At 42.9% G+C, this 25,232-nt stretch overlaps 1 protein-coding gene across 1 annotated transcript in view; it reads right to left on the reverse strand.

Annotated features, from left to right (window-relative positions):
- Nucleotides 1-25,232, reverse strand: part of EMILIN2 (elastin microfibril interfacer 2) — a 59,725-nt gene that overhangs the window by 15,863 nt on the left and 18,630 nt on the right. Inside the window, exons 3-4 of the mRNA XM_077899745.1 lie at nt 7,169-7,344; nt 924-2,855 (exon numbers count right to left, since the gene is read on the reverse strand). Coding sequence (XP_077755871.1) covers nt 924-2,855; nt 7,169-7,344 — 2,108 coding nt within the window. The remainder of the gene's footprint in view (nt 1-923; nt 2,856-7,168; nt 7,345-25,232) is intronic.

The following is a 25,232-nucleotide window of genomic DNA, read 5'->3' on the forward strand; positions in this document are numbered from 1 at the left end:
GTGCTCAATAAATGTGAACTCACTTTCCCTCTCTGCCTCCGATTAGAAAAGGCTGCCTCATTATTGAGACTACCAAAATGAAAGAATCCAGGCACAAAAGAAGCTCTGTCCTTCAGGGGTGATGGGCTGAACCCTCAAGTAACAAAGAAATGAACTTTGTTGCGTGTATTACTTCATATTATTAAGGAACCATTCATTCATCCAACAAACATTTGCAGAGAATCTAACGTGCAGCAAGCATTGCCGTAAGCATAGTTAGTGCACTCCCTTGTTCTACGCATTATACGGCCTTACACAGTCACTGCCTCTAAAATGCTTTCTGTGCGTGGTCTTGTCTCTGCCTTTGGAAAGGAGCAGGACAGTACTCTACCTGCCATCAGATAAGCCTCAGATTCCAGGGAATAGGAGGTAGCCCAAAGATGAAGAGGACAAAGGTTACCATGATATCTGCAAACAAAAAGTGATGCTTGTAGAGAAGTGAACTGATAAGCATGCAGGAGACTCCCTAAATAATTAATGGGACAAGATCCAGGCTCCAAGCTGTTACGTCAAAAACCTGACCCTAAATCTAAGCTCACCAGCATGAAAATATATAGAGATCAACATTTGGCCATCTTCCCTGTGGCGAAGGAGTATTCCTCGTCATTTTCAATTTGTTGTCGACTGATACTTCTGCAAAATGCATAGGTGGTGTGCTTGAATGTGACACTGATGTCCAATTGTTTTCAATAAAAGTGTCTAAATACTCTCAATGTTGGTATTTATCTCATTGCCATTCAGCACCAGTGATTCACAAACTGGCATAGATCTATGAACCACACTTTGGGTAGCACTGATGTAGTTAATTCCACAGGCCATCCAAAATCTAGCACAATACATGATGCAAACAAATACAAGAAATGGAATTGTAAAGGTCAACTTACTTGCTGATGGCTGAAATTTGATCAGATCTTGCAAGTCAGTAGAAATCTGGAAAACATGGCTATAGAATTGCTGGACTGAATTCTTTAAGCCAGATATGTCTCTGGAATGTGACCGGAGTGTCCCATTCATCTGCCTGACACAACTCCAGAGGCTGTTGACATGCTTGTTGAGTCCCTCCTTGATCCTCTGAAGACTTCCTGAGATGGAGTCCAGTTTGCTGCAGGTTTTCTCCATTTGAGACACCCTGCTCTCAACCACAGAGATGTCCCTCTGGACCCCGTGAGTATTTTCCTTACAAGTGTCCAGCTCAGAAAGGACTTGGCTCTGCAGCTGCTGCCACCTCTCCTCTAGCTGGCTGCAGCAATGAGCCATGGGGTCCCGGGGAGATGGGAGAGGTTCCACCGTCCTTTCTTGCTCACCCCCCTTAGAAAACCCACCCGCTGCAACATTTTTACCTTCTCTGCAATTGCTCAGTTCATTCTGGAGATTATTCACATTGTCTTCTGTGTGGTTTAGTTGAGAATAAAGAAAACTAAAATCCTGTTGAAGTTTCTGGATGCTACGTTCAGTTTCTTGAAACTTCCTATGCATTGTATCATTTAAAGATTTCAAAAGGTTCAAACTATCATCCATTATGTGGTCTTCTCCACTTGGCAAAGTATCTTCTATCCCATGAGGCTCTCTCTGAAAGTTCTGCAGGCAAATATCTTCAACAACTTGAACTTTGTTCTTTAGGTTGTCTAACTCTACCATGACCTGTTTGTTCCTAGCCCCTGACACACCCGGTAAGCCTGAGGCTGGGGCAGTGAGTCCTGCTTCGGTGCTGTTGGCCACATCTAGGAGAACACTACCCAGGCGTTCTTCCAAAGACAGTATTTTCTGATCAAGAAGTTGTTTCAAGTCATCTACCTCGCCATTAATGGTCCCCCGAAGGGTTTCTTCAATGTAAAAGCAATGTTCTTCCGCGTTCTTCTCTGTCACATTGATCCTTGCATCTAGTTCATTCCATCTTGCATCGAAGTCCACATCTGGCTCTGGAACTACAAGGCGGTCAAATTCATTGTCCAGTCGTGCATTCAGCATTCTGGTGGCTTCAGCAACTCTTTCGATTTTCTGATCTAACATCCTGATCTGTTGCCCAAAGTCACCATTCTTTTCACCACCACAGCAATTTGACTGAGCTGAAGGAGCTTGTATCTGGGCTCGAAGATCATTTATTTCTTTTCTCAGGTTTGTTTCCTTCTCCCCTATAAGCTCAATCACTCCTAGGTAGCTGCTCCCATAGTCATCACATTGCTGTTGGAGACCGATCAGCTTGTACTCACACGAGTTCTTCAGATCAGCCAGTTTTCTGTCCATTCCCTCTATGAGCTGCTCTCTCAGGGCATCAATCTTACTATCGACGTAGGCTTGGTAGAGTTCATTGGTAGTCATGGTCACCGTAGGGCCCTGGGCAGCTTCCTGGAGCTGTTTGATCTGTCCTTCATACCCCTTTACTTTCCCATCCAACTCTTCCAGCTTGTCACTCTTGGTCTTCAGAGCATCCTTGACCTCAGCCAATTCAGACTTGATGTCCTTCATGCCAGATTCCTTATTGTTGAGGACATCAGGAAGCTGGACAGTTTCTGTGTCTCCACCAACAGCACTGTCAGGCACTGGCTGGGGGTGCAGGTTACTGAGCCATGATGCCAACATTTTGCTGGCATCGTCCTGAATGGCATGTTTGAGGTTTTCATTCACTCCAGCAATGGAAGACTGGAGATCAAGAACTGTTCTTGTGAGTCGGAGAACCTTCTCTTCAAGCACCTGGATTTTCTTTTCCTGAAGTTCTTGTGGCCCCTGTTTTGGATCTACCATTTGACCTGGTCCTGCTGCTGCAGGAGTTGGTGACAAAGTCTTCTTGGGCTCTGAGACTTGGCTTGGTTCATTATCTGTTACAAAGAAAGAATTAGATATGACTTAAAGTGTTCTACCTTTTCCCATTTTCTGCAAAGAAAGTAAACAGGGATACACTTAAACCTTCACTTATAGATCCCCTCTCACCACAGGCAATTATTGTAGTAGAGAGAAAAAGACCATGGGCTTCGAGTCAAATAGACCTCCCCTTGCATTCTGGCTATGCTGTTTACTATCTGCCCTTGAGTGAGTTAATTAACTTCTATGAACTATAATCCCCTCACCTATGAAGCAGAGGTACTATCTTCCCTGCTAGGGTTGTTAAGATGTACATGACACATAATAGACAGTCAACAGTTTCTTTTACCCTAAAGGGAAATATTCTTAATCTACTTTGTCATATGAACACATAATTCCCACATTAGTGAGCAGCGGCCACACCCCAATTGTTGACTACACACTCTAAAACCACAAGAAGCCACTTTAGCAAGATCCACCCATTAGCTTTTGGGTGGTATGATATCATATAAGCAGTAAGTTATCCTCCAAGCAACTCCTAAATGTTCTTCTACTTTTAGTAGCAGTGCTATGCTAAAAAAGTCTCATAGACATTGTTTAGCACTGTTGGGGAAATTAAAAGCAAAAGAAAGATAAAGCAGTGATTCTATTGGCCTCTCCTAGCAATAAAACCACATGGTCATATATACTAGAACTCAATAAATCAAAGAATATAAATATTCAATTTTTTATAATCCTACTCTGAGAAATATGCCTCCAAGGGAATAGACCAAAAGGAAAAAAAGTTATAAGGATGATTGTGATGAGTCATAAAATGAAAATAAAGTGATAGGGTTAACATTAACAAGCTGGCACAGACAATATGGAGACTATCGTGATGGGTGGAAAAAGTCAAACACAACACAGATTACAATGAAATAAAATGCATTAAGGTACATTGAACAAGCACTAGAAGTAAATGTAGAACATTATAGATATTTCAGTTTAATTTTCATCATTTTTTCCTCCCCTAAACTTTTGTACATAATCATAACAACAGCTATTATTCATTAAAATCAACTTAGTGGTAAAACCAAGACTGGAATTCAGATGATGGCCAAACTCCCAAGCAGAGAGCTATACCTTATTTTCCACACTGAAAAATTTATTCTAACTCAAGACACTAGGAGACAAAAACAAGTTGTTGAATCATACACAAATGAAATACCATTCTGAGTGAAGGAAATAAAGCAAAAAGCAGGAGAATGAGGGGGAAATCAGCATGTAAGGAAATGCTGCTTTTACATATTCCTGGTGACTGTGGAAATTGCTACAACTTTTTGGAAGGATAATTTGGCAATATGTATCAAAATCTCAGAATCCCTTTGCCCCTGCAATTATACTTCTAGAAGTTTATCCTAGTAAGTAATTAGGGATGAATCTAAAATATTAACAGGAAAAAATGCTTATTCAAATATTACCTAGAATAGTGAAAAACTGCAGACAACTTAAGTGACCAATAGTAGAGGACTGTGTTCAAATAATCACACTCTCAAAAGCCATTAAATGATACTGTAAATTATTTAATGAATGGTTATTCGTTATAGATTAAGTTAAAAAATAAGTTCTAAAAATAGTGTGTTCTTGGGGGAGGGACCTGGGTGGATCAGTCAGTTAAGCCTTCGACTTCCTTCCATTCTGGTCATGATCTCAGGGTCCTGGGATCTAGCCCCAAGAATCAAGAACTGGGCTCTGTGATCAACGGGGAGCTTGCTTCTCCAATCTCCCACATCCCTTCTCCCCCTCCCCGTTCCTCCCTCTGCTTGTGCTTACTCTCACGCACATACACTCTCTCTCAAATAAATAAAATCTTTTAAAAAAATAGTATGTTCTTTATAATGATAGTGGATTGGAGATAAGGGTTTCCATTTCATTCCCTTCTGAAATCCCACTAAAATAGCATAACAAAACAAAACAAAGAATAACCATGTCACATATAAAAATTAGTAATCAGAATGGTTTTGGACATTTTAACAGCTGCATTGGAAGCTAGAAGAAAATTAAGTGATGCTTTCAAAATTCTAAACGAAAATTCTTTCCAATCTAGAATTCTAAAGCTAGAATAAAAATATTTTGAAACCATAAGATATTAGAAAGTATACCTCCCATATACAATTTTCTCATAAAACCATTGGAGAATGTGCTTTACCAAAACAAGGGAGTAAACAGAGAATAAACAAGGAGTACAGGAAGCAGGGAATCAATGACAGAGAGATAAGTAAGTTCACAGGTTGGCAGCTGTGAACAGGGAAAGGATGACCAAGTGGGGCAGGTAAGAAAGTTCTAGGAGAGATTGCTTCAAGAAGATGACACTGACATATCTGGACATAATGAGAAGACATAAAGATAATCACCCAGACATAATGAGAAGGACATACAGATAATCACCCATATCTGGACATAATGAGAGGACATACAGATAATCACATATAGATAATCTTGTCCCTATTTCAACCCTGGGTGAAATAGGGACAAGACATAAAAACTCAAACAAAGGAAAATATGAGATAATTACTAACTCTAAAGAAACCAAAAAGCTGTAAAGGGAAGGCAACAGATTCATAGTATACTACATGGTTTAGCTGTAAACATTATCTATGCAGTTACTACACTGTAAACAATAAGTATTAAATAAGTTAAAAACCTGCCATAAACTGTATGGAAAGGATGAGGGTATAGGAGCCATGTGCTGGAAAGCAAATCTTCACCTTCCATAATAAGAGGTCAATAGATATGGAGGTAAATTCCAAAAGACAGTCCAAAGAGTTTAAAGTGATGACCTCTGGGAAGGGAAAGTGAGGGAGAAGGAGGGTCACTGCCTTCCTAAGAGTCCTTTTAAAGCTATTACTATTCGATTCATAAACTACATACAGGTTTAAACTCTTGTAAAATAAAAAGGAAACAAAAGGAAACTCTTATGACCCAACAGACCCCCTTCCTGTGTTTCCATCATAGTATCTATGATGACTTGTAATTAACTTGTCTGATGTTTGGCTTCTGTGAGTTCAGGGACTGTCTGCCTTGTTTTGTCACTTTTACCAAGTATCTAGTATATAGCCTGCCAGATATAGAAGCTCAATCAATATTTGTGGAATGAATAAATGGATTTTTCTTTAACAAAATGTACATGCAGACACAGGAAAGAGAGTAATGTGTGATAACAAAATGTTAGCAGTAGTTATTGTACGGTGGTGAGATTATGTGTAACTAAATATTGCCCTACACTTTATAACATTCTTTAATTGATGTGCATTACTTTTGTCATAAAATTATTTTAAAATCAGGGATGCCTGGGTGGCTCAGCGGTTTAGCACCTGCCTTCAGCCCAGGGTGTGATCCTGGAGTCCTGCGATTGAGTCTCACATCGGGCTCCCTGCATGGAGCCTGCTTCTCCCTCTGCCTATGTCTCTGCCCCCGCCCCATGTCTCTCATGCATAAAAAAAATCTTTTAAAAAAATTATTTTAAAGTCTATTTTACAGACAATACTGGGAAACACTACAAGTTTCAAAATTGACAATATTTCATGGGAAAATATAATCATGTAAAGAAGACCTAACCATCAAATTCATGAGAAAACCTAGGTTACATTTATTCTCACTCAAGTTAAAAAAGAGGAATGATAAAGTGACTTGGAATAAAAGGACAGAAAATTTTTATCCATAAAAGTCATTCGCTTAATGTTATGTTTAAAAGTAAAGGTGAAAATTATCACTGTTTTCTTATTCACGGAGTTCATGTTACTTCAAAAAAAAAAAAAAAAAGAATTCAGAAACAAATTTAAGAACAACTTCACTAGATGCCTCTAACTTGGGAGCTTAGCTTTGCAAACATCTCACCCCAAACAGAGTGAGAATGATTCTGATTTACCTATTTTTTTAAAAGACAATTTAGTTCCTTCAAATTCAGATGCATGGGAGCTTGTAGATGAAAAGTAAAAATAGACAAAGCATCACTACATCTGAGTCTCTTGTCATCTGTGCCACACACAACACCAGTCTGAAGCTGTCCCCTACACTGATTGCTATGTCCTTGGCTTTCATAAGTTGGCCCTAACAGAGCAATTTTCTTACCAAAAAAAAAAAAAAAAAAAAAAAATCTGTACTCTGGTTGCTACTGCTTCTGCAAATAAACTTGTATGCCACATGTTTCTACTCCCGGCACATATGTGTGTTACTTAAGACCTTGGCGAGATCGCCATTGTAAGTATCGCCACCATCACAAGTCTTACTGTCTGGAGGAGCACTGGAGAGATCAGAGGTGGTCATGCACAGCAAAGCTCAGAGAAGTTACCTGTGGCTTTCTTCATGCTATTTCGAGGTCGGGCAGGTGTGGGGCGGGGAGTCTTCACAGGGTCCCTGGGACCTTCCTGGCAGTCTCCCCCTCTAAAGCCAGGGCAGCACCTCCATTCCAACTGTGTCACTGTCTTGTACTTGGTGACATATCTGGGTCTGAAGTTCACACGATACCTGCCGAAGAAAAGTGTGGCATCTTTCTTTACTGGCTGCTGTTGTGAGCGCCCTGGCACCCACCTGGCTTGTACCTGAATGAACAGGATCCAGGCCCCCGTCTGTTTCCTCCAAGACCACTGGTCTCTTCAGTTCAGCCCTGAACCCCTGGGGTTAAGCCAAAATCAGATTGGCCTCCTTTTTCCATCTCTTAGACCTACCTGCCTCCAGCTCCCCTCCTACTGAAGGCTAGAGAAACTGACAACCTAGAAAAAGCCCAGCCCCATGACTCCCAAACTGAGCTTTTGTTTCACCCAAAAATTTTTGTTCTACTTTTTTGTTGTTGCTGCTTTGTGGAGATTTCTTCTGGGTAACTCGAGAGGGTCATCTGTCTTGTATTTAAAGAAATCTCCCTTTGTCTGCCCTAGCATCAATGCATTTATCTTGGCACCTTCTTTCCTGAAAAGGTAGCAGCCATGAGCCTTCAGAGAGCGTACCTCCTGCTACTGGTACTCAGATCTTTTTAAAGAGATGCCCCGATCCCTACAGCTAATGACAGAAATAAAGATCCCTTTTAGAGTACACTGGGTGGTACAGTCAGTTAAGTGTCCGACTCTTAGTTTCAGCTCAGGTCATGATCTCAGGGTCTTCAGATCAAGCCCCAAGTTGGGGGGCTTGAGATCAAGCCCAGCATAGAGCCTGTTTAAGATTCTCTCCCTCTTCCTCTGCCTTTCTCCCTCCTCTCTCTTAAAAACCAAAAAAAAAAGTACACATTGCCCCACACATGTGCATATCACATAGAGATTCTTTTGATGAGCTATAAAGCCCTCCAGACCCAGGGCCTGGAACAGTGAGTGGCACTCCAGCAGCACGCTAGACACTCAGAGGGATGGATGCAGGAATCCAACACCCCCCTGGGTACCTCTGCTCACAGCACAGATGCAAGCAGCTCCTAACTTCTACTTGCAGCTTCGAATCATGGCTCTCTAGAACGTCTTCACTTCCTCCTCACTGTGTACACCAGCACTCGCAGCTGCCCTTCTCTTTGGGGGCCAATTCCCAGAAAGAAATTGGCTGTTACTTCCCCAGGGTTGCTGTGTGCTGCCCAGGGGAGAGCTGGGGGATGCGTGGGGCCTGGTGCCAGCTAGGTGACTCCATTTCAGGCACCTACCTGGTGGTGGGGGAGTTCAAAGTCACATTCCTGAGAAAACTGCAAATTACTAAACGTGATGGGTGTTTGCCCCTGAGGGTCAAAGCCATGACATCTAAAACCAACAGGACCCCAGGTGACCCTCTGGAATTCCCAGAGGGCCCTGCAGACAGCACTACCCCAAGCATCAGCATCCCAACACCTGTCGCTGCCCCCGCGTGACTGGCCCTTCTAGGGCAGTGGTTCGAACACTGGCCGTGCATCAGAATCACCAGGGAACCATCAAGAACTGCCAATGCCCAGGTCTCCCTCTCCGAGGTTCTGATTTAACTGGTCTGCGGTGGGGTTCAGGTGCACAGATTTTGAGAGGCTCCAGAGGGAGACTTTTTCAAGGAAAATAGAAGAGAAAGCTCAATGAATGAAACAGAAAAGAAGGGCCTGTAAGGGGTGGGAGTGGGACAAGACTTCCCTTCTAGGCTCTTTATTCTCTCTTATCACCACCACAACCCCCCACCAAGGCCCAACTATTTAGAGTTTCCCCTTTTCACAAATGGGAAAACAGAGGCTCATAGAGGTTAAATGACCTGTCCATGTTCCAATGGTCAGGAAGGGCCAGGGCTGGGATTTACACCCAAGTGTTCTCTCCTATACCCAGATGGCCCTCCCAGCACACAGAACACAGAAGCAGTGACTCTGGTGATTGCCTTAAATTTGAAGCAACCCCACCCACCCAGAGATGTTCTGCAAAGCCCTACAAGCTGGGTCAGAGGGTAGCTGCTGTCCCCTTTCAGCAAACACTTGTCTGAGCATCTGACACAGTCCAGGTACACCCCAGCCCCCAGGCCCCCAGCACCCTGCCTACCAAAAGAATTCCCTGTATCGTCCTAGGAACTCTTAAAAAAAAAAAAAAAGAAAAAGAAAAAAATTCCACTTCTTTGTTTTGCATGCTCAAGTATAGCATAATGCTGCAAAAATGTGTAATCTCAGAAACACTTGGTTCCTCTGAGCATGTAAGACTGAATGTGAAAATGTGTTTGCTCTTGGGTTTTGCACACGTGCCAGCAGATGACAGCCCACAGCAAAGCCTTTTGGATGGGGCCGAGCAGGGCCAGGGGAGCAAAACCTGATGCTGCAAGTGGGATCCCCTCCCTGCCCGGAGGCCTTGGCCCCAGCTGCTGCGCCGAGTGTAAGAAAGTGCTTGCTCTTCCAACACACCTCATTATTTTCTTTGCAGGCAGTTATTATTTTGGAACCAGCTCATAACTTAGGGCAGGTTCCCTGGAGTTCCTGCCTTCCCCTGCAGCCCCACACACATTCCCCACTCCCACCCTCAGCCTGATGGGCGTCCTGGAGGATTTCCGGTTTGCAGCACGGAGTTCAGGTTGACAGCATCTCTAAGTCCGGTGGGTGGAAGAGGCCTCCCTGGCCCGTGGCGACAGCTGGAAGCCATCAGGGGCCACCTCCAGCCGTGGGAAAGCTCACATTCCAGCCACGCCGTGCACGATGACCCAGGTCCCAGAGGCGACCGTGGGTCCTCAGGCCTCCATCTGGAGGATATGAGAGGAAGAGGTAGGGTTGTGCAGCCCTCCAGGGATTTTCCCTGAAGAAATGGGGTGTCTGCCTCCACGAGAGCCCTCCAGGAGGCTTTCCAGAGGCTGGGAGGAACACGGCAGGATCCCTGGGGCCTCCTGCCACTCCTCAGCGCTCTGCAGGACCACATCCCGGCCAAGGAGCTTTCAAAAAAAAATGCCCAGGCCTGTATGCTCAAAATTCTAATTTAACTGGTCTGGGGCCAGGGGTGCCCAGACATCTGTGCCTTTCAAAAACTCCCCAAGTAATCGTCAAGTGCAGCCAGAGTTGAGAAGTACAGCCCAAAACTCAGGGCAGCCATCAGCCTTCCTTCCTCTTGGGAGCCAGGAGCCTCTGAGGCAACAAAGGGCTGGACAGCCAGGCAGGGGGAGGGAATTGACCCAAAGAGCCCAGTATTACCCCAAGGACCCCTGGGCTGTAAGTGGACAGGAGGTGCCCCCTGGACACTTACTGAATCAGCTGACTGCACCCCACTGGGGGTGGCCAAGCAGAGGGACCGAGCTCAAGGCAGAGTCAAGGCGGTGCTGGACTGGAGCTGGAAGGCTGACTCAGGCTGCAGCTTTGGCCCCCATCCCAGTCTTGGGTAGAGACTGTAACCAAATCCTGTTCCTCAAGGGAGTCCTGTCCACAGCTGCCTCGGGCACTCTGGGGGCCCCTGGGGCTACGACAGCACGCCACCCCACAGTGTGAGCTCACCCCAACCTCTGCCAGTGCTCTTCTTCCCATCTTCTCAACTCTCCTCCCCTTCCTCTCCCTCTGAAACCCTTCTAGGGTACGGGAGGGTGTGAAACAAGGGTTCGCCATGTTTATGGGTTCAACCACCATGTCAAGACATCAGATCAGCCCAGAAGATCCTACTGAGAAGGAAGGTGGCAACAAGAGGACTGGAAAAGTTGAATCAGAGTTTAGGGACCAGAGGACTGGATATGTCCCTGTTAAAACAAAATGTGATAAAATGACAGCCTTCATTTGACATCACTCCCCTTCCCCCCTCCCCTAGACACATAAAGACTCCTTCCTACGGGCAGGAGATGAGACTTCTTTCATAACATGCTTCCATTCACACTTGTTCAGTGTTTGTCTTTTCACAGAATATAAGCCCCGTGAGGGCAAAAATTCCTGTTGGTTTTGTTCTCTACAATATCCCCATTTTTAAACCCAGCGCCTGTCCTATTGTAGGTGCTCAATAAACAATGCAGTATTCATCATCAATCAATAATTGATTAATCAAACAAATTTAATGATACTAAGTCTACTTTTGAGGAGGTTTTGGGGAACCCAATGTCCATATTAGAAGCCCCAAAACTGTCCTCAGGTCTAATCCTAATTACTCAGAGGTGTCTATTTATTTTCTTTTTTTTTTAATTTTTATTTATTTATGATAGTCACACAGAGAGAGAAAGAGAGGCAGAGACATAGGCTGAGGGAGAAGCAGGCTCCATGCACCGGGAGCCCGACGTGGGATTCGATCCTGGGTCTCCAGGATCGCGCCCTGGGCCAAAGGCAGGTGCTAAACCGCTGCACCACCCTGGGATCCCAGAGGTGTCTATTTAAATCTAAACTAATTAAAAGTAAACAAAACCAAACATTCAGTTCCTCAGTCACACTGGCTACATTTCAGGAGTTCCAGAGCCATATGCAGGATTAGTATGAACATCTCCACTATCACAGGGAGAGCTACTGCACAGAGCTGGCCTAGAGAGTCATGAGCCCGTCAAGGGAACAGCAACAGGCACACATCTGTTCATCTCTTCAATCCTGTCCCACACCCACCTGTCTTCTTTTTCCTCCCATATCCCTTCCACATTGTCAGTAGAAGGCTTTTCAGAAATAACCACACATCACTGGCAGAGGATCATTTCTATCTATAAATAAGGACTTAGAAGGAAGAATCATTTCCTCACATTTAGTATTCATCTCTAACTTCTTTTTTTAATACATGCCACTAAAAGTGCACAAATCTAAAGCCCAGTGCCCCCACTGGAACACTCACTGTTCCAGATTGATTGAGATTTCTCCCCAAAACAGATGATCTAGTAAATTGGGATTTCTCCCAAAAACAGATTATCTAGTAAATTCCTCTCTTTCTCCAGGCACTGGCTTGTCCCCAAAAATCCCAGAGCTAACTCTTCTTGCTTCATTCCACACGTGGTCCCACACAGTTTCAACAGGAATGGGATGTAAGGATGGAGAAGGGAGCTAGAAAGAAAAGGTGCCTCCCTCTCCCTAGTGGGGACAAATAAATAACCACTGATCTGGGACAAAGCCACCATGTATATACAAGCAAAAGTCATTTCAGCGAGTTTCAGGATGCACACCCAGAGCAGACTCAGTTATCCGACATTTAGGTACAACTCCAAGTTTTCCACATCCAGGCATGGAATTCACTTTTTTTTTTTTTTTTTGGAATTCACTTTTTTTCTTTTTTCACTTTTTGTTTTTAACTGTGGTAAATATGTATAACATATGTGTGAAATACACATAACATAAAGTAAACAAGTGGAACTACATCAAACTAAAAAGCTCCTGCACAGCAAAGGAAACCAACATAACAAAAAGGCAACCTACTGAATGGGAGAAAATACTTGCAAATCATATATCTGATAAGATGCTAATATCCAAATATATAAAGAACTCATAGAACTCAAAGCAAAACAATTTTTTGATTAAAATATAGGCAGATGATCTGAATAGATGTTTTTCCAAAGAAGACATACAGATGGCCAACAAGTTCGAGACAAGGTGTTCAACATCACTAATCATCAGGGAAAAGCAAATCAAAACCATAATGGGATGTCACTTTATGAATCTGTCAGAATGGCTGGTATCAAGAAAGACAAGTAATTGAGGTGTCTGAATCGCTCAGTCGGTTAAGTATCAACTCTTGATTTTGGCTCAGGTCATGATCTCCCGGTCCTGGATCCAGCTCTGCCCGCTCAGCAGGGAGCCTGCTCCTCTCTCACTCTGTCCCTCCACTGTCCCACTCGTGCTCTCCCTTGCTTTCAAATATATAAAATCACTTTTTAAAAATCTCTTTATAAGAAAAAAAAAAAGGACAAGAAATAACAAGTGTTGGCAAGAATGTCGAAAAAAAAGGATGTGGTAAGGATGTGGAACCCTGATGCACTGGTGGTAGGAATATAAATTGGTGCAGCCACTGTGGAAAAGAGTATGGTGGTTCCTCAAAAAATTCAAAATTAAGCCATCATATGATCCAGCAATCTCACTTCTGGACACTTATCTGAAGGAAATGACAGCACTAACTTGAAGAGATATCTGTTCCCCACCACGTGCACTGTGACATTATTCACAATAGCCAAGATATGGATGCAACGTAAGCGTCCATGGATGGACACTTGAATGCCTGGATGGATAGGTGAAGATGTGTATGCACACACATGCTGAATATTCCTCAGCCATAAAAGAATGAAATCCTGCCATCTGTGATAAGACATATAGAACTTGAGGGTATTATGCTAAATGAAATAAGTCAGACAAAGACAAATACAAATTCCACTTGCATGTGGAATCAAAAACAAAAACACAAAAGAAACACAAAGTATGGGATCCCTGGGTGGCGCAGCAGTTTAGCGCCTGCCTTTGGCCCAGGGCGCAATCCTGGAGACCCGGGATCGAATCCCACGTCAGGCTCCCGGTGCATGGAGCCTGCTTCTCCCTCTGCCTGTGTCTCTGCCCCTCTCTCTCTCTCACTGTGTGCCTATCATAAAAAAAAAAAAAAAAAAAAAAGAAACACAAAGTAACAAAAAGACCAAGCTCATGGATACAGAAAAGATATTTGTGGTTGCCAGAGGTAGGGGATGGAGGTGGGAGAAATGAGTACACTGTTGTTTTTTTAAATTTAATTGAATAACTTATAATTAAAAAAAAAAAAAGATGGAAGAAATGTACTAACCCTAGGTCTGAAAGGGCAAGGGAAAGATGAGGTTATCAAAATGTAGAGAAAACGAAGTCTGTGACTACAGTATTATGGGAAGGTCACTGAACAGGAGCTGTGGGTTCTTGTAGAACAAACCGTCCCCTCCAACTCACCCTCTGGATGGAGAGAGCAGATGGCCTAGAGCAGCCGGAGCAGTAGGAGGCTGGGTGGGGAGGGAACCCAGTGAGGCGGTACCAGTGAGAGAATTCTGGAAACAGTAACCAATTCCAAGTATCCCTAGACAAAAGCAACAGCCCTTCTCATTAGTCACCTGAATGCCAGGCAAGGAATTTCCCACCTCTGTGAAATTCTTTTCACGAAGACAATGAAAGGATGAAATCACAACCCACCCAGGTCAGATTCCTAGAATGAAGTCAGGATGGAGAAGGAGGGAAAGTGGATCTGGAGGCAAGCAGAAAATGGCCAGCACATGCTTCTGGAGAGAGAGATGGAAAGCCACACTATTCGAGCAGCAAAGGGAAAAGAGCATGTCAAGGAGGCCAGTGAGTTCACATTTTTGGTGCCACTGAGAGGGTCAAGCAACAGATGGCCTGAGAGATACTGTGTTTAAGACAAGGGGATTCTCAGGGAGCTGAGCCAGTGCTGCTCGGATCAATGGTGAGAGAGGACGCCGGGTCAGAAAACAGGACACAATAAGCAAGAGCAGGTACAGTGCAGCCCCCAAAACCTCGTCCACCAAGTGTGCTGTGATAGGAAATGAGAAATAGGGTGAAGACCAGGAGATAACAGGGGGCTGAAGAAGAATATTTTCCCCCCAAGTTCAGGAAAATCCTAACCAGGGAAGTGTGCTGAAAGGAAGGGTAGGTGGGGACGGTAGTGTGGGAGCCGTGGCAAAGCCTTCTGGCCCCATCCAGGAAGACTGCTCTGCTGGATTAGCCCTGTCTGCCGTGGACGTGGTAGGGGCTGAGGGGAGCGGGGCGTGAGGCTGTAACTGATTCAAACCCTGGCCCTAAAAAAAGAAAATTCCCATCTTAACTATTTTTACAAGCACAGGTCAGTGGCATTAAGTCCACTGTCCACCCACATTGTTGTAGGACCATCAGAACTCTTTTTTTTTTAAGATTTTATTTATTTATTTATGAGAGACACAGAGAGAGAGAGAGAGAGAGAGAGAGAGAGATTGAGAGGGGCAGAGACACAGGCAAAGGGAGAAGCAGGCTCCATGCAGAAGCCCAATGTGGGACTCGATCCCAGGTCTCCAGGATCAGGCCCTGGGCTGAAGGCAGACGCCCAACCACTGAGCCACCGAGGTGTCCCTGTCAGAACTCTTTTCATCTTTCCACACTGAAGCTCTGCACGTATTAAACACTAGCCCTCCACGCCCTCCCTCCCGCCCTGTGACCACCATCCCGCTGTCTCTGCAAATGTGACCTCTCTGGGGACTTAGAATAAGCCCAATCATATCACATCTGAACTTTCATGACCGGCTTCTTTCCCTTAGTCCAATGTCCTTGTAGGAGAGAAAACCACTTTTCCTCTATCCTCTTACGTTTGTTCTGGGTCCTGTGAATTAAATGGACAAAAGACAGGAGAAAAGACATCCACATTGTACTGATGTTGATATTTTAACATGCCTGGAAGCTTCGGAGGAAAGAAATGAAAACAAGCAGTTAGACTCTGGGGCCTAATATACCATTTTAACACCAGGTGACAAATTGGGAAGTGCCTACACCAAGAAAAAGGGGTTTGGGCTTCTAGGGGCAATAAAATGTGGCTAAGAAGTACGTGAGGGAAGGGAAGGGAAGATAAAGGCTGTTAGTGAAGTTTGCTTATGCAGATGCATCTTGGTGGAGACTGTCTATCCACAGTGACAAGGGTCATTCCTTCATCCTGGTACGGGAGAGGCAGGAACTTATAAACCTGATTTTAGACAGAAAGAAGAAAGACAGGGAGCTCTTCTCGTCTCTGCTCTTCCTCAACTGCCTTCTGGTGAATGTACTCAATGTGCCAAAGTGGCGTGTTCTGGGGCGGCCTGTTCTGAACATCTTCACCCTCAAGGTTCTCCCATGTTGTGGCAAGTGTCAAAATTTCCCTGCTTTCTATGCAGTAATTCACTTTTACAAAGTTTGGTCTCATGTTCTAATTTAGAGATTGACAAGACAGTAAACTAACCTTTCTAGAAACTCCTTTTGACAAATAGGTTGGGTTTTTTTTTTCTGGCTTTTATTATTACTGTTTGTCTATCAATGAAAAAAATGTGCTTTTTATGGACGGAGCAACAGAAAACACAGGCAACAGAGGCTATCAAGTTTGAATAAAAAAAAAAAAAAAACTGGCAGCGATTCTAGAACTATGTTGAAGGGAAAGTGGTTCTGCACCAGCAGGAGAGACACTTGTCATTTGATTTGAATCCACTCTCTCTGACTATCGAACCTTGACCACTTGAAACCGCATGCATCTGCGATTAAAATCTCTACAATCTGAGGAGCTATCTGTCCAAGCTCCCTTCCAATGCTAACCTTCCACAGGATGAGAAAGTTTCCCTCACAGGACAAAGTGAGAGAACCAAAGGGCCTTCTTCCAGGTTACAGCACATCACACACACAAACCAGAATTTTCATCTTAGCCTTTTCTAGGACACAATTTTAACTAGCTCTCTGCATGGAGAAATGAATGGAAGGAAAGAAATAGAAAATATTTTCCTTGGGTTTTTAGGCAAATCCATCTCAGTGTTAAACGCCAGAATGCTTGGGCAAATATAGTTTTGAAATACAAAATGCATTAATGAAACCAGAAGATTGAGGAGTCCTGATTGGTATTAGATTACAAAATAGCTTTGTACGCCTTAAAAAAAAAAAAAATACCCTAGACCAAAGGAATGTGTTCAAAATGAAAACGTACACACAGGAGACTGTCTGCTTCTCAGCACAAAGGCTATATTTGCTAGAGGCACCACAATCCTAAGCTGCTTATTTTTGTGTTTTCTCTTGAATTAATTTCCTTACTTCGTAGGGTGGCAAGTTAGATTTCAAAGCCTAGACTCCTCTTTGCCCCTCAGTGGTTTGTTTGGATCACATAGTATAACACGCGGTATTTCCCCTCAGTCCTTTACACTCATCCCCACCTTCACGCTGGGGACACAGCGACTCTGCTGTCCCAAGGGAAGGCAACCTGGGGACACCACAGCAGCTCAGTAGAGGCTGGGCCCCAAGTGGGCCGAGGAGACAGTGAGGCTGCTACTCCTGGACGGCCCGCCAGGGTGGTGGGCACCTTGTCAGGAGAAGCTTGCATTTGCTAAAACGTCTCCAAGTGCAGGGTGTGTCCAGCACTGTGACAAATGGCCTGGGCATGTGCTCCTGAGTCTACATTCTTAGTTTTAACTTCTTGACTTTGGGAAATCCATTACGAAAGTAAAGCCACAATAGGGAGGGGGGCCGGCCAATGCAGGCTCAACTGTGACGGCTTTCTGGAGGGCTCAGTAATCCACACGTAATGAAGGCCTGCACTGTCCCACAGGATTCTTTCCAGGAAGGTCATCACTGCTGCAGGCTGCTCCCCCATCCGCCCCAGCACCCGCACCCCCTCACCCCCCCACGCCACAATTCTATACCGTTCCATTTCTCAAACTTACATCATGCTTCCTCGTTTCCCAGAGCCAGGATCACACGTTCCCAGAGCCTGCTCACTCCCTGATGCCCTCATCCTCTAGGTTCCCACAGTGTGAGCCACGAGAACATCTGCTGGCCTCAGCCCTGCACAGGATATTCACTGCAAATACGACTCTCCGTGGTTGGGGATCCAAACCTTTCTTTCCAGAACTACCAAATAACTCTATTTTGATTGCTTCCTCTTTTTTTTTTAAAGAGAAGAAATCATTTCCTCAAATTCTCCTACAAAAGTCATGGTCCTTTCAAAATCTTTTTTTTCCTGTGTTCCTTTGACTTGGTTTGCAACATCTATCCCTCCCCTATAGGGATCTCAGTCCTTTGGATGAAGACCATGGATGTTGGCAAGCTTTAGGCCACACCTGTGACTTGGTGAGGCCCCTTAGATGCTTAGAAAATCCTAAGACAGTAGGAATTTCTCAGCAGATACAAAATAACACCTTCCTTCAGGCCAATTCATTCTCAGTAAAAACAATCTGAGCATTGAAAAATACAGGAATCTTTTCTAATTTGTGACCACACTGGGGAGAAAAGGGACCAAAATGTTATAGTCCAGTTTCATATTTCTCACATTGTCTAAGATAACCCAAAATTACTTTAGGCTTTTTCTTAACATTTAACACAGTGAGGTGGAGAGAATTTCATTCACCTGCGCTCCACTTAGAAAGTGCGGTTTTTCTTTGGAAGGTGCTACTAAACCCACCCAAATCCAGTTCTGAAGGTGTGGGCAAGCAGGGGGTGGGAGCTGCCTAACTAGGCAAGAAGAAAAATTTGGCTTATTTGCTTTCAAATGGTTATCGGTGACAGAGCAGGAGGCCGCAGGAGGAGACGGAAGTAAGGAGGAGCTGTTCTTCAACATGACTTAGGGTAGCCAGTGGATTTTTAAGGTTAGTGACACGATAGCATCCTCTAACAATTTGTGTTACCACAGTCTTCAGTAATGTCCTCACTATTCATGCAGTCTGGTCAGACTGAATTTTTCTCAGGGGACTGGATGATATATGGTGTTCCATATGTTGGCCAGCTCCATGTGGTTCTGAGAGAGCCAAAGAGAACCCAAGTACACAGAGGGCTATTGGACCATATACCTTAGACACTATCCCAGTTTGGAGGGAATCTTCTGGGCATCCAAGTTCCTGCAAATTGAGAGGGAAGACAAATATATAGACTCTGAGGTGAAGGGGAGCCCACCTGATATCAGTTAACTAGTTTCAAAGATAGTAGCTTGCTTCCATTTCCTTGAAATCACGTTTATTTTTTAAGAGAAATTACATAGTGGGGAGAGGCAACATGGTGGAAGAGTGGGGGTCCTTGTTTTGTTTGGTCCCTTAAATTTAGCTAGATAGCTATCAAACCATCCTGAACATCTATGAATTCAACTTGAGATATAAAGAAAGAATGGCTGGAACTCCACAAATAGGAAAGTGAACTCTTTTTGCAAGGTAGGAGTGCAGAGAAGAGAAATGGAGGGGATATATCATAATATAAAGGGTGAGTAAGCTGATGGCAGGCTGCTGCTGCAGCCCTGAGGCTCAAAATCAGGATCTTTAGAAATCTGCTCCTGTGAGACTTCCCTGCCTGAAAGGTACTCAGTGGTGAAGCAGGGCAAAATCACAGGAAGGGACAGTCAGGTCTCAATATTCCTGGAGGTACAGAAAGAACAGGGGTGCCTCAACCAGCAGAGTTCCAAGCATCAGAGCAGGGAAATGGGATTAGGTCAGTGAGCCTGAGAGAAGGCTCAGCCTGTTGTGACATAAACTGCAAACCGTGACAGATCGGGTGACCACTGTCCATGCTGGGTCCCTGCAAAGGACTGGAATGCAGCAACCCTCCGCTTTGTCTGGGAAGGTGGATTGGGTGTGCACTCCACAGGATGACAGCTCTCCATGACAGGGCCTTCCAATGGGCAGAAGTGAGGTGACTCTCTGCTTCCTCCAGGAAGGGCAGAGCAGGTTCACGCACCAGCAAACAAAGTCTCTCCCTGATGGAAACCTACAAATTGCACAAATCAGTGTCCCCCTACTTTCCCCAGGGAGAATCTGAGTGAGTGAGCACCATAGAAGTCTGCAGAATTTGGCACACACCCCGATCTTTCAGTTCCGGGGCTGGAAATCGGGGCTTGGCCTTTTTTCCCCTTTCACCCTCAAAAGAGGCATAGAAAACCTACAGAGAACAAAAATCACACACAGAAAACCAGCTTACACTGAGCCAGGCCCCCTGGCAAGGGACAGTGCATCTTCACCCAGGCACAGATACCGGAGAATCAATGCAGCAGGCCCCTGCCCCCAGAAGACCAGCTGGAAGAACAGGGGAACAGCAAGTTTACTGACCAAAAAGAACTGTAAAACTTCAGGACTAGAAGAAAATAGTATATATAACTTGATTTTTTCTCTTATGATTTGTTTATCCTTCAGGTTAAAATTTTCTAATAATTTTTCTTTTTTTCCACCTCAACTAGTTTCTTATTTTATCAACTCTTCATTTTTAAGTTTTTTCTTTTTTAAATTTCATATTTTACGATTACATGTTATAGATATATTCTCCATTTTTGGCTTCCTTTCACTGTATTCAATTTTATTTTTGTGTATATATATTTTTTTATTATTTTGGAATTTAATATCTTCTAACACAGAAACCAAAACACACTCAGAACGAAATGGATCACCTTGTTTTGTCCACTCTGTGAGATTTTATTCTCTCTCCCTCCCATTCCTCCTCCTCTTCCCCTCTCTCTCTCTCTCTCTCTCTTTGGTTTCTCTTTTTTAATTTGTTTTTCATTTTCATCATCTTTTTTATTTTCTGATTTCTGACCTTTTTAGAATTGTCTAGTGTGTATTTTGCTTGGGTCATGATAGGTATTTTTGACTCTACTCACTCTTACAGCCATTCTGCACTGGACAAGATGACTAGAAGGAGGAATTCACCACAAACAAAAGAACCAGAGGTATTGCTCTCTGCCACAGATCTAATGGATATGTATTTAAGTAACATGTCAGAGATGGAGTTCAGGATTACAATTACTAGTTGGGCTTGAAAAAAAGCATAAAAGACTCTAGAGAATCTCTTACTGCAGAAATAAGATCTTATCAGGCCAAAATTAAAAATATTCTGAGTTGTAGCCTAAATGGGATGTTCTAACAGCTAGGGTAAGTGAGGAAAAAGAGAGTAAGTACACAGAAGACAAGTTGATGGAAAGGAAGGAAGAAGAGGAAAAGAGAGAGAGAGAGAGAGAGAGAGAAAAAAAAAACTAAGAGCCCACAAAGAGAAGCTCTGAGAAATAAGTGGTAGTTAAAAAAAAAATAACATCTGTATTATTGGAATTCCTGAGGGTGCAGAGAGAGAAAGAGGACCAGAAAGTATATCTGAGCAAATCACAGCTGAGAACTTCCCTAATGTGAGGAATGAAACAGGCATTCATATCCAAGAGATAGAAAAAGAAAGAAAAGATCTAACATTCAGTAGGAGAAATATTAGATTAACAGCAGACCTCTCCACAGAGACCTACAAGGCCAGAAAGGGCTGGCATGATATATTCAGGGTCCTAAATGAGAAAAACATGCAGCCAAGAATACTTTATCCAGCAAGGCTGTCATTCAGAATGGAAGGAGAGATAAAGAGCTTCTAGGATAGGCAGGAAAATGTGAAATATGTGACCACCAATCCAGCACTGCAAGAAATATTAAGGGGGACTGTAAGCAAAAAGGGAGCCCAAAGAAATGGAGACAATCTGCAGAAACAAGGACTGTATACAGGTAATACAATGGCACTAATTTTGTATCTTTACAAACTCATTCTGAATGTGAATGGACTAACTGCTCCAGTCAAAAGACACAGGGTATCAGACTGGATAAAAAAGCAAGACCCATCCATATGTTGGTCTACAAGAGACTCATTTTAGACCTAAAGACACCCTTAGACTGAAAATGAGGGGGTGGTGAACCATTTACCATGCAAATGGACCTCAAAAGAGAGCTGGGGTAGCAATCTTCATATCAGATAAATTAGATTTTATACCAAAGACTGTAGTAAGAGATGGAGAGGGACACTATGTCATATTTAAAAGGTCTATGCAACAAGAAGCCCTAATAATTATGAAAATTTATGTCCCTAATGTGGGAGCAGCAATTATATCAACCAATTAATAACCAAAGTAAAGAGATAATAATACATTAATAGTAATGTATTACTCCACTCCCGGCAAGGGACAGATCATCTAAGCAGAAGATCAACAAAGAAACAAAAACTTTGAGTGACACACTGGACAAGAATGGACTTCACAGATATATATAAAACATGCCATCCTAAGGCAACAGAATATACATTCTTCTCAACTGCACATGGAACATTCTCCAGAATAGACCATATACTGCGCCACAAATCAGGTCTCAGCTGATACCAAAAGATTGGGATTGTCTCCTGCATATTTTCAGATCACAATGCTTTGAAATTAGAACTCAATCACAAGAAGAAATTTGGAAAGAACTCAAATACTTGGAGGTTAAAGAGCATCCTACTAAAAAATGAATGGGTCAACCTGTAAATTAGAGAAGAACTAACAAGATTCATGCAAACTAATAAAAATGAAAGCACAACTGTTTAAAACATTTGGGATACAGCAAAGGCGGTCCTAAGAGGGAAGTATATTTCAATACAATCTTCTATCAAAAGTAAGAAAATCTCGGGGATCCCTGGGTGGCGCAGCGGTTTGGCGCCTGCCTTTGGCCTAGGGCGCGATCCTGGAGACCTGGGATCGAATCCCACATCGGGCTCCCGGTGCATGGAGCCTGCTTCTCCCTCTGCCTGTGTCTCTGCCTCTCTCTCTCTCTGTGACTATCATAAAATAAATAAAAATTAAAAAAAAAAGAGATTTAAAATCTTAAAAAAAAAAAAAAAGTAAGAAAATCTCAAATACACAAGTTAATGTCACACGTAAAGTAGCTGGAAAAAGAAAATAAAATAAAGCCTAAACCCAGCAGGAGAAGAAAATAATAAATATTAGAGCAGAACTCAATGAAATAGAGACCAGAAGAACAGTAGAACAGATCAACTAAAATAGGAGGTGGTTCTTTGAAAGAATTAATGAGATAGATAAATCCCTAGCCAGAAAAGAGAAAAGACTCAAATTAATAAAATCATGAATGAAACAGGAGAGACTATAACCAACACCAAGGAAATACAAGCGATTTTAAGATCGTATTATGAGCAACAATAAGCCAACAAATTAGGCAATCTGGAAGAAATGGATGCATTCTTGGAAACTTATAAATTACCAAAACTGAAACAGGAAGAAATAGAAAACCTGAACAGACCCATAACCAGCAAGGAAATTGAAGCAGTCATCAAAAACCTCCCAAGAAACAAGAGTACAGAGCCAAATGGCTTCCTAGGGGAATCCTACCAAACATTTAAAGAAGAAATAATACCTATTCTACTGAAGCTGTTTCAAAAGATACAAGTGGAAAGAACACTTCCAAACACTATAAGGCCAGCATTACCTTGATCCCAAAACCAAAGATCCTATCAAAAAGGAGAATTACAGACCCTGATGAATATGGATGTCAAAATACTCCCTAAGATACTAACCAATAAAATCCAACAGTACATTAAAAGGATCATTCACCACAACCAAGTGGGATTTGTTCCTGGGATACAAGAGTGGTTCAACATTCATAAATCAATCAACATGATAGATCACATTAATAAAAGAAAAGACAAGAACCATATGATTTTCTCAATTGATGCGGAAAAAGCATTTGACAAAATACAGCATCCTGATCAAAACTCTTCACAGTATAGGATAGAGACAACATGTCTCAATATAATAAAAGCCAAACACAAAAATCCCACAGCAAATATCATTTTCAATGGGGAAAAACCAAGAGCTTTTCCCATAAGGTCAGGAACATGACAGAGATGCCCACTCCCACTATTGTTGTACAACATAGGACTAGAAGTCCTAGCCTCAGCAGACAACAAAAAGACATAAAACGCATTCAAATTGGCAAAGAAGTAAAACTCTCACTCTTCACAGATGACATGATACTCTATATGGAGAACCCAAAAGATTCAACCTCAAAATTGCTAGAAATCATACAGCAATTCAGCAGTGTGGCAGGTTACAAAATCAACGCACAGAAATCAGATGCATTTCTATGCACTAACAATGAGATCGAAGAAAGAGAAATTAAGGAATCAATCCCATTTAAAATTGCACCAAAAACCATAAGATACCTAGGAGTAAAGCTAACCAAAGAGGTAAAGGATCTATACTTTAAAAACTACAGAACACTTACGAAAGAAATTGAGGAAGACCCAAAGAGATGGAAAAACACTCCATGTTCATGGATTAGAATAAATTTTGTGAAAATGTATATGCTACCCAGAGCAATTTACATATTCAGTGCAATCCCTGTCAAAATACCACCACTTTTGGGACGCCTGGATGGCTCAGCAGTTGAGTGTCTGCCTTTGGCTCAGGGCATGGTCCCGGATTCTCAGGACCAAGTCCCACATTGGGCTCCTTGCAGAGAGCCTGCTTCTCCTCCCTCTGCCTGTGTCTCTGCCTCTCTTTCTGTGTCTCTCATGAATAAATAAATAAAATCTTAAAAAAAAATACCACCACTTTTTTTCCACAGAGTTGGAACAAATAATCCTAAAATTCGTATGGAACCAGAAAAGATCTCAAATAGCCAAAGGAATGTTTTAAAAGAACACTAAAGCTGGGAGCATCACAATTCCGGACTTCAAGCTGTATTACAAAGCTGTGATCATCAAGACAGTATGGTACTGGCACAAAAACAGACATATATATCAATGGGACAAAACTGAGAACCCAGAAATGGACCCTCATCTCTAAAGCAGGAAAGAATATCCAATGGAAAAAAGACAGTCTCTTCCACAAATGGTGTTGGGAAGATTGGACAGCCACATCCAGAAGAATGAAACTAGACCATTCTCTTACACCATATGCAAAGTTAAATTCAAAATAGATGAAAAGACCTAAATGTGAGATGGGAATCCATCAAAATCCTAGAGGAGAACACAGGCAACAACCTCTTTGACCTCAGCTGCAGCAACTTCTTGCAAGACACATCTCTAAAGGCAAGGAAAACAAAAGCAAAAATGAACTATTGGGACCTCAACAAAATAAAAAGCTTCTGTATAACAAAGGAACACTCAGCAAAACTAAAACATAACCTACATAAAGGGAGAGGATATTTGCAAGTGACATATCAGATAAAGGGCTAGAACCCAAGATCTATAAAGAAATGATCAAACTCAACACTGAAAAAATGATCCAATCAAGAGATAGGCAGAATATATGAACAGGCATTTGTCCAAAGAAGACCAAAACATGACCAACAGGCACATGAAAAAATGCTCCACATCACTTGCCATCAGGGAAATACAAATCAAAACCACAATGTGATACTACCTCACACCAGTGAGAATGGCTAAAATTAACAAAACAGGAAGCAACAAATGTTGGCAAGGATGTGAAGGGGGAAACCCTCTTGCACTGTTGGTGGGAATGCAAGCTGGTATAGCAACTCTGGAAAACAGTATGGAGGTTCCTCATAGGGTTAAAAATAGGGCTACCCTATGA

This window comes from Canis aureus, chromosome 6 (genome assembly GCF_053574225.1).
Source record: "Canis aureus isolate CA01 chromosome 6, VMU_Caureus_v.1.0, whole genome shotgun sequence".
Classification (NCBI taxonomy): domain Eukaryota; kingdom Metazoa; phylum Chordata; class Mammalia; order Carnivora; family Canidae; genus Canis; species Canis aureus.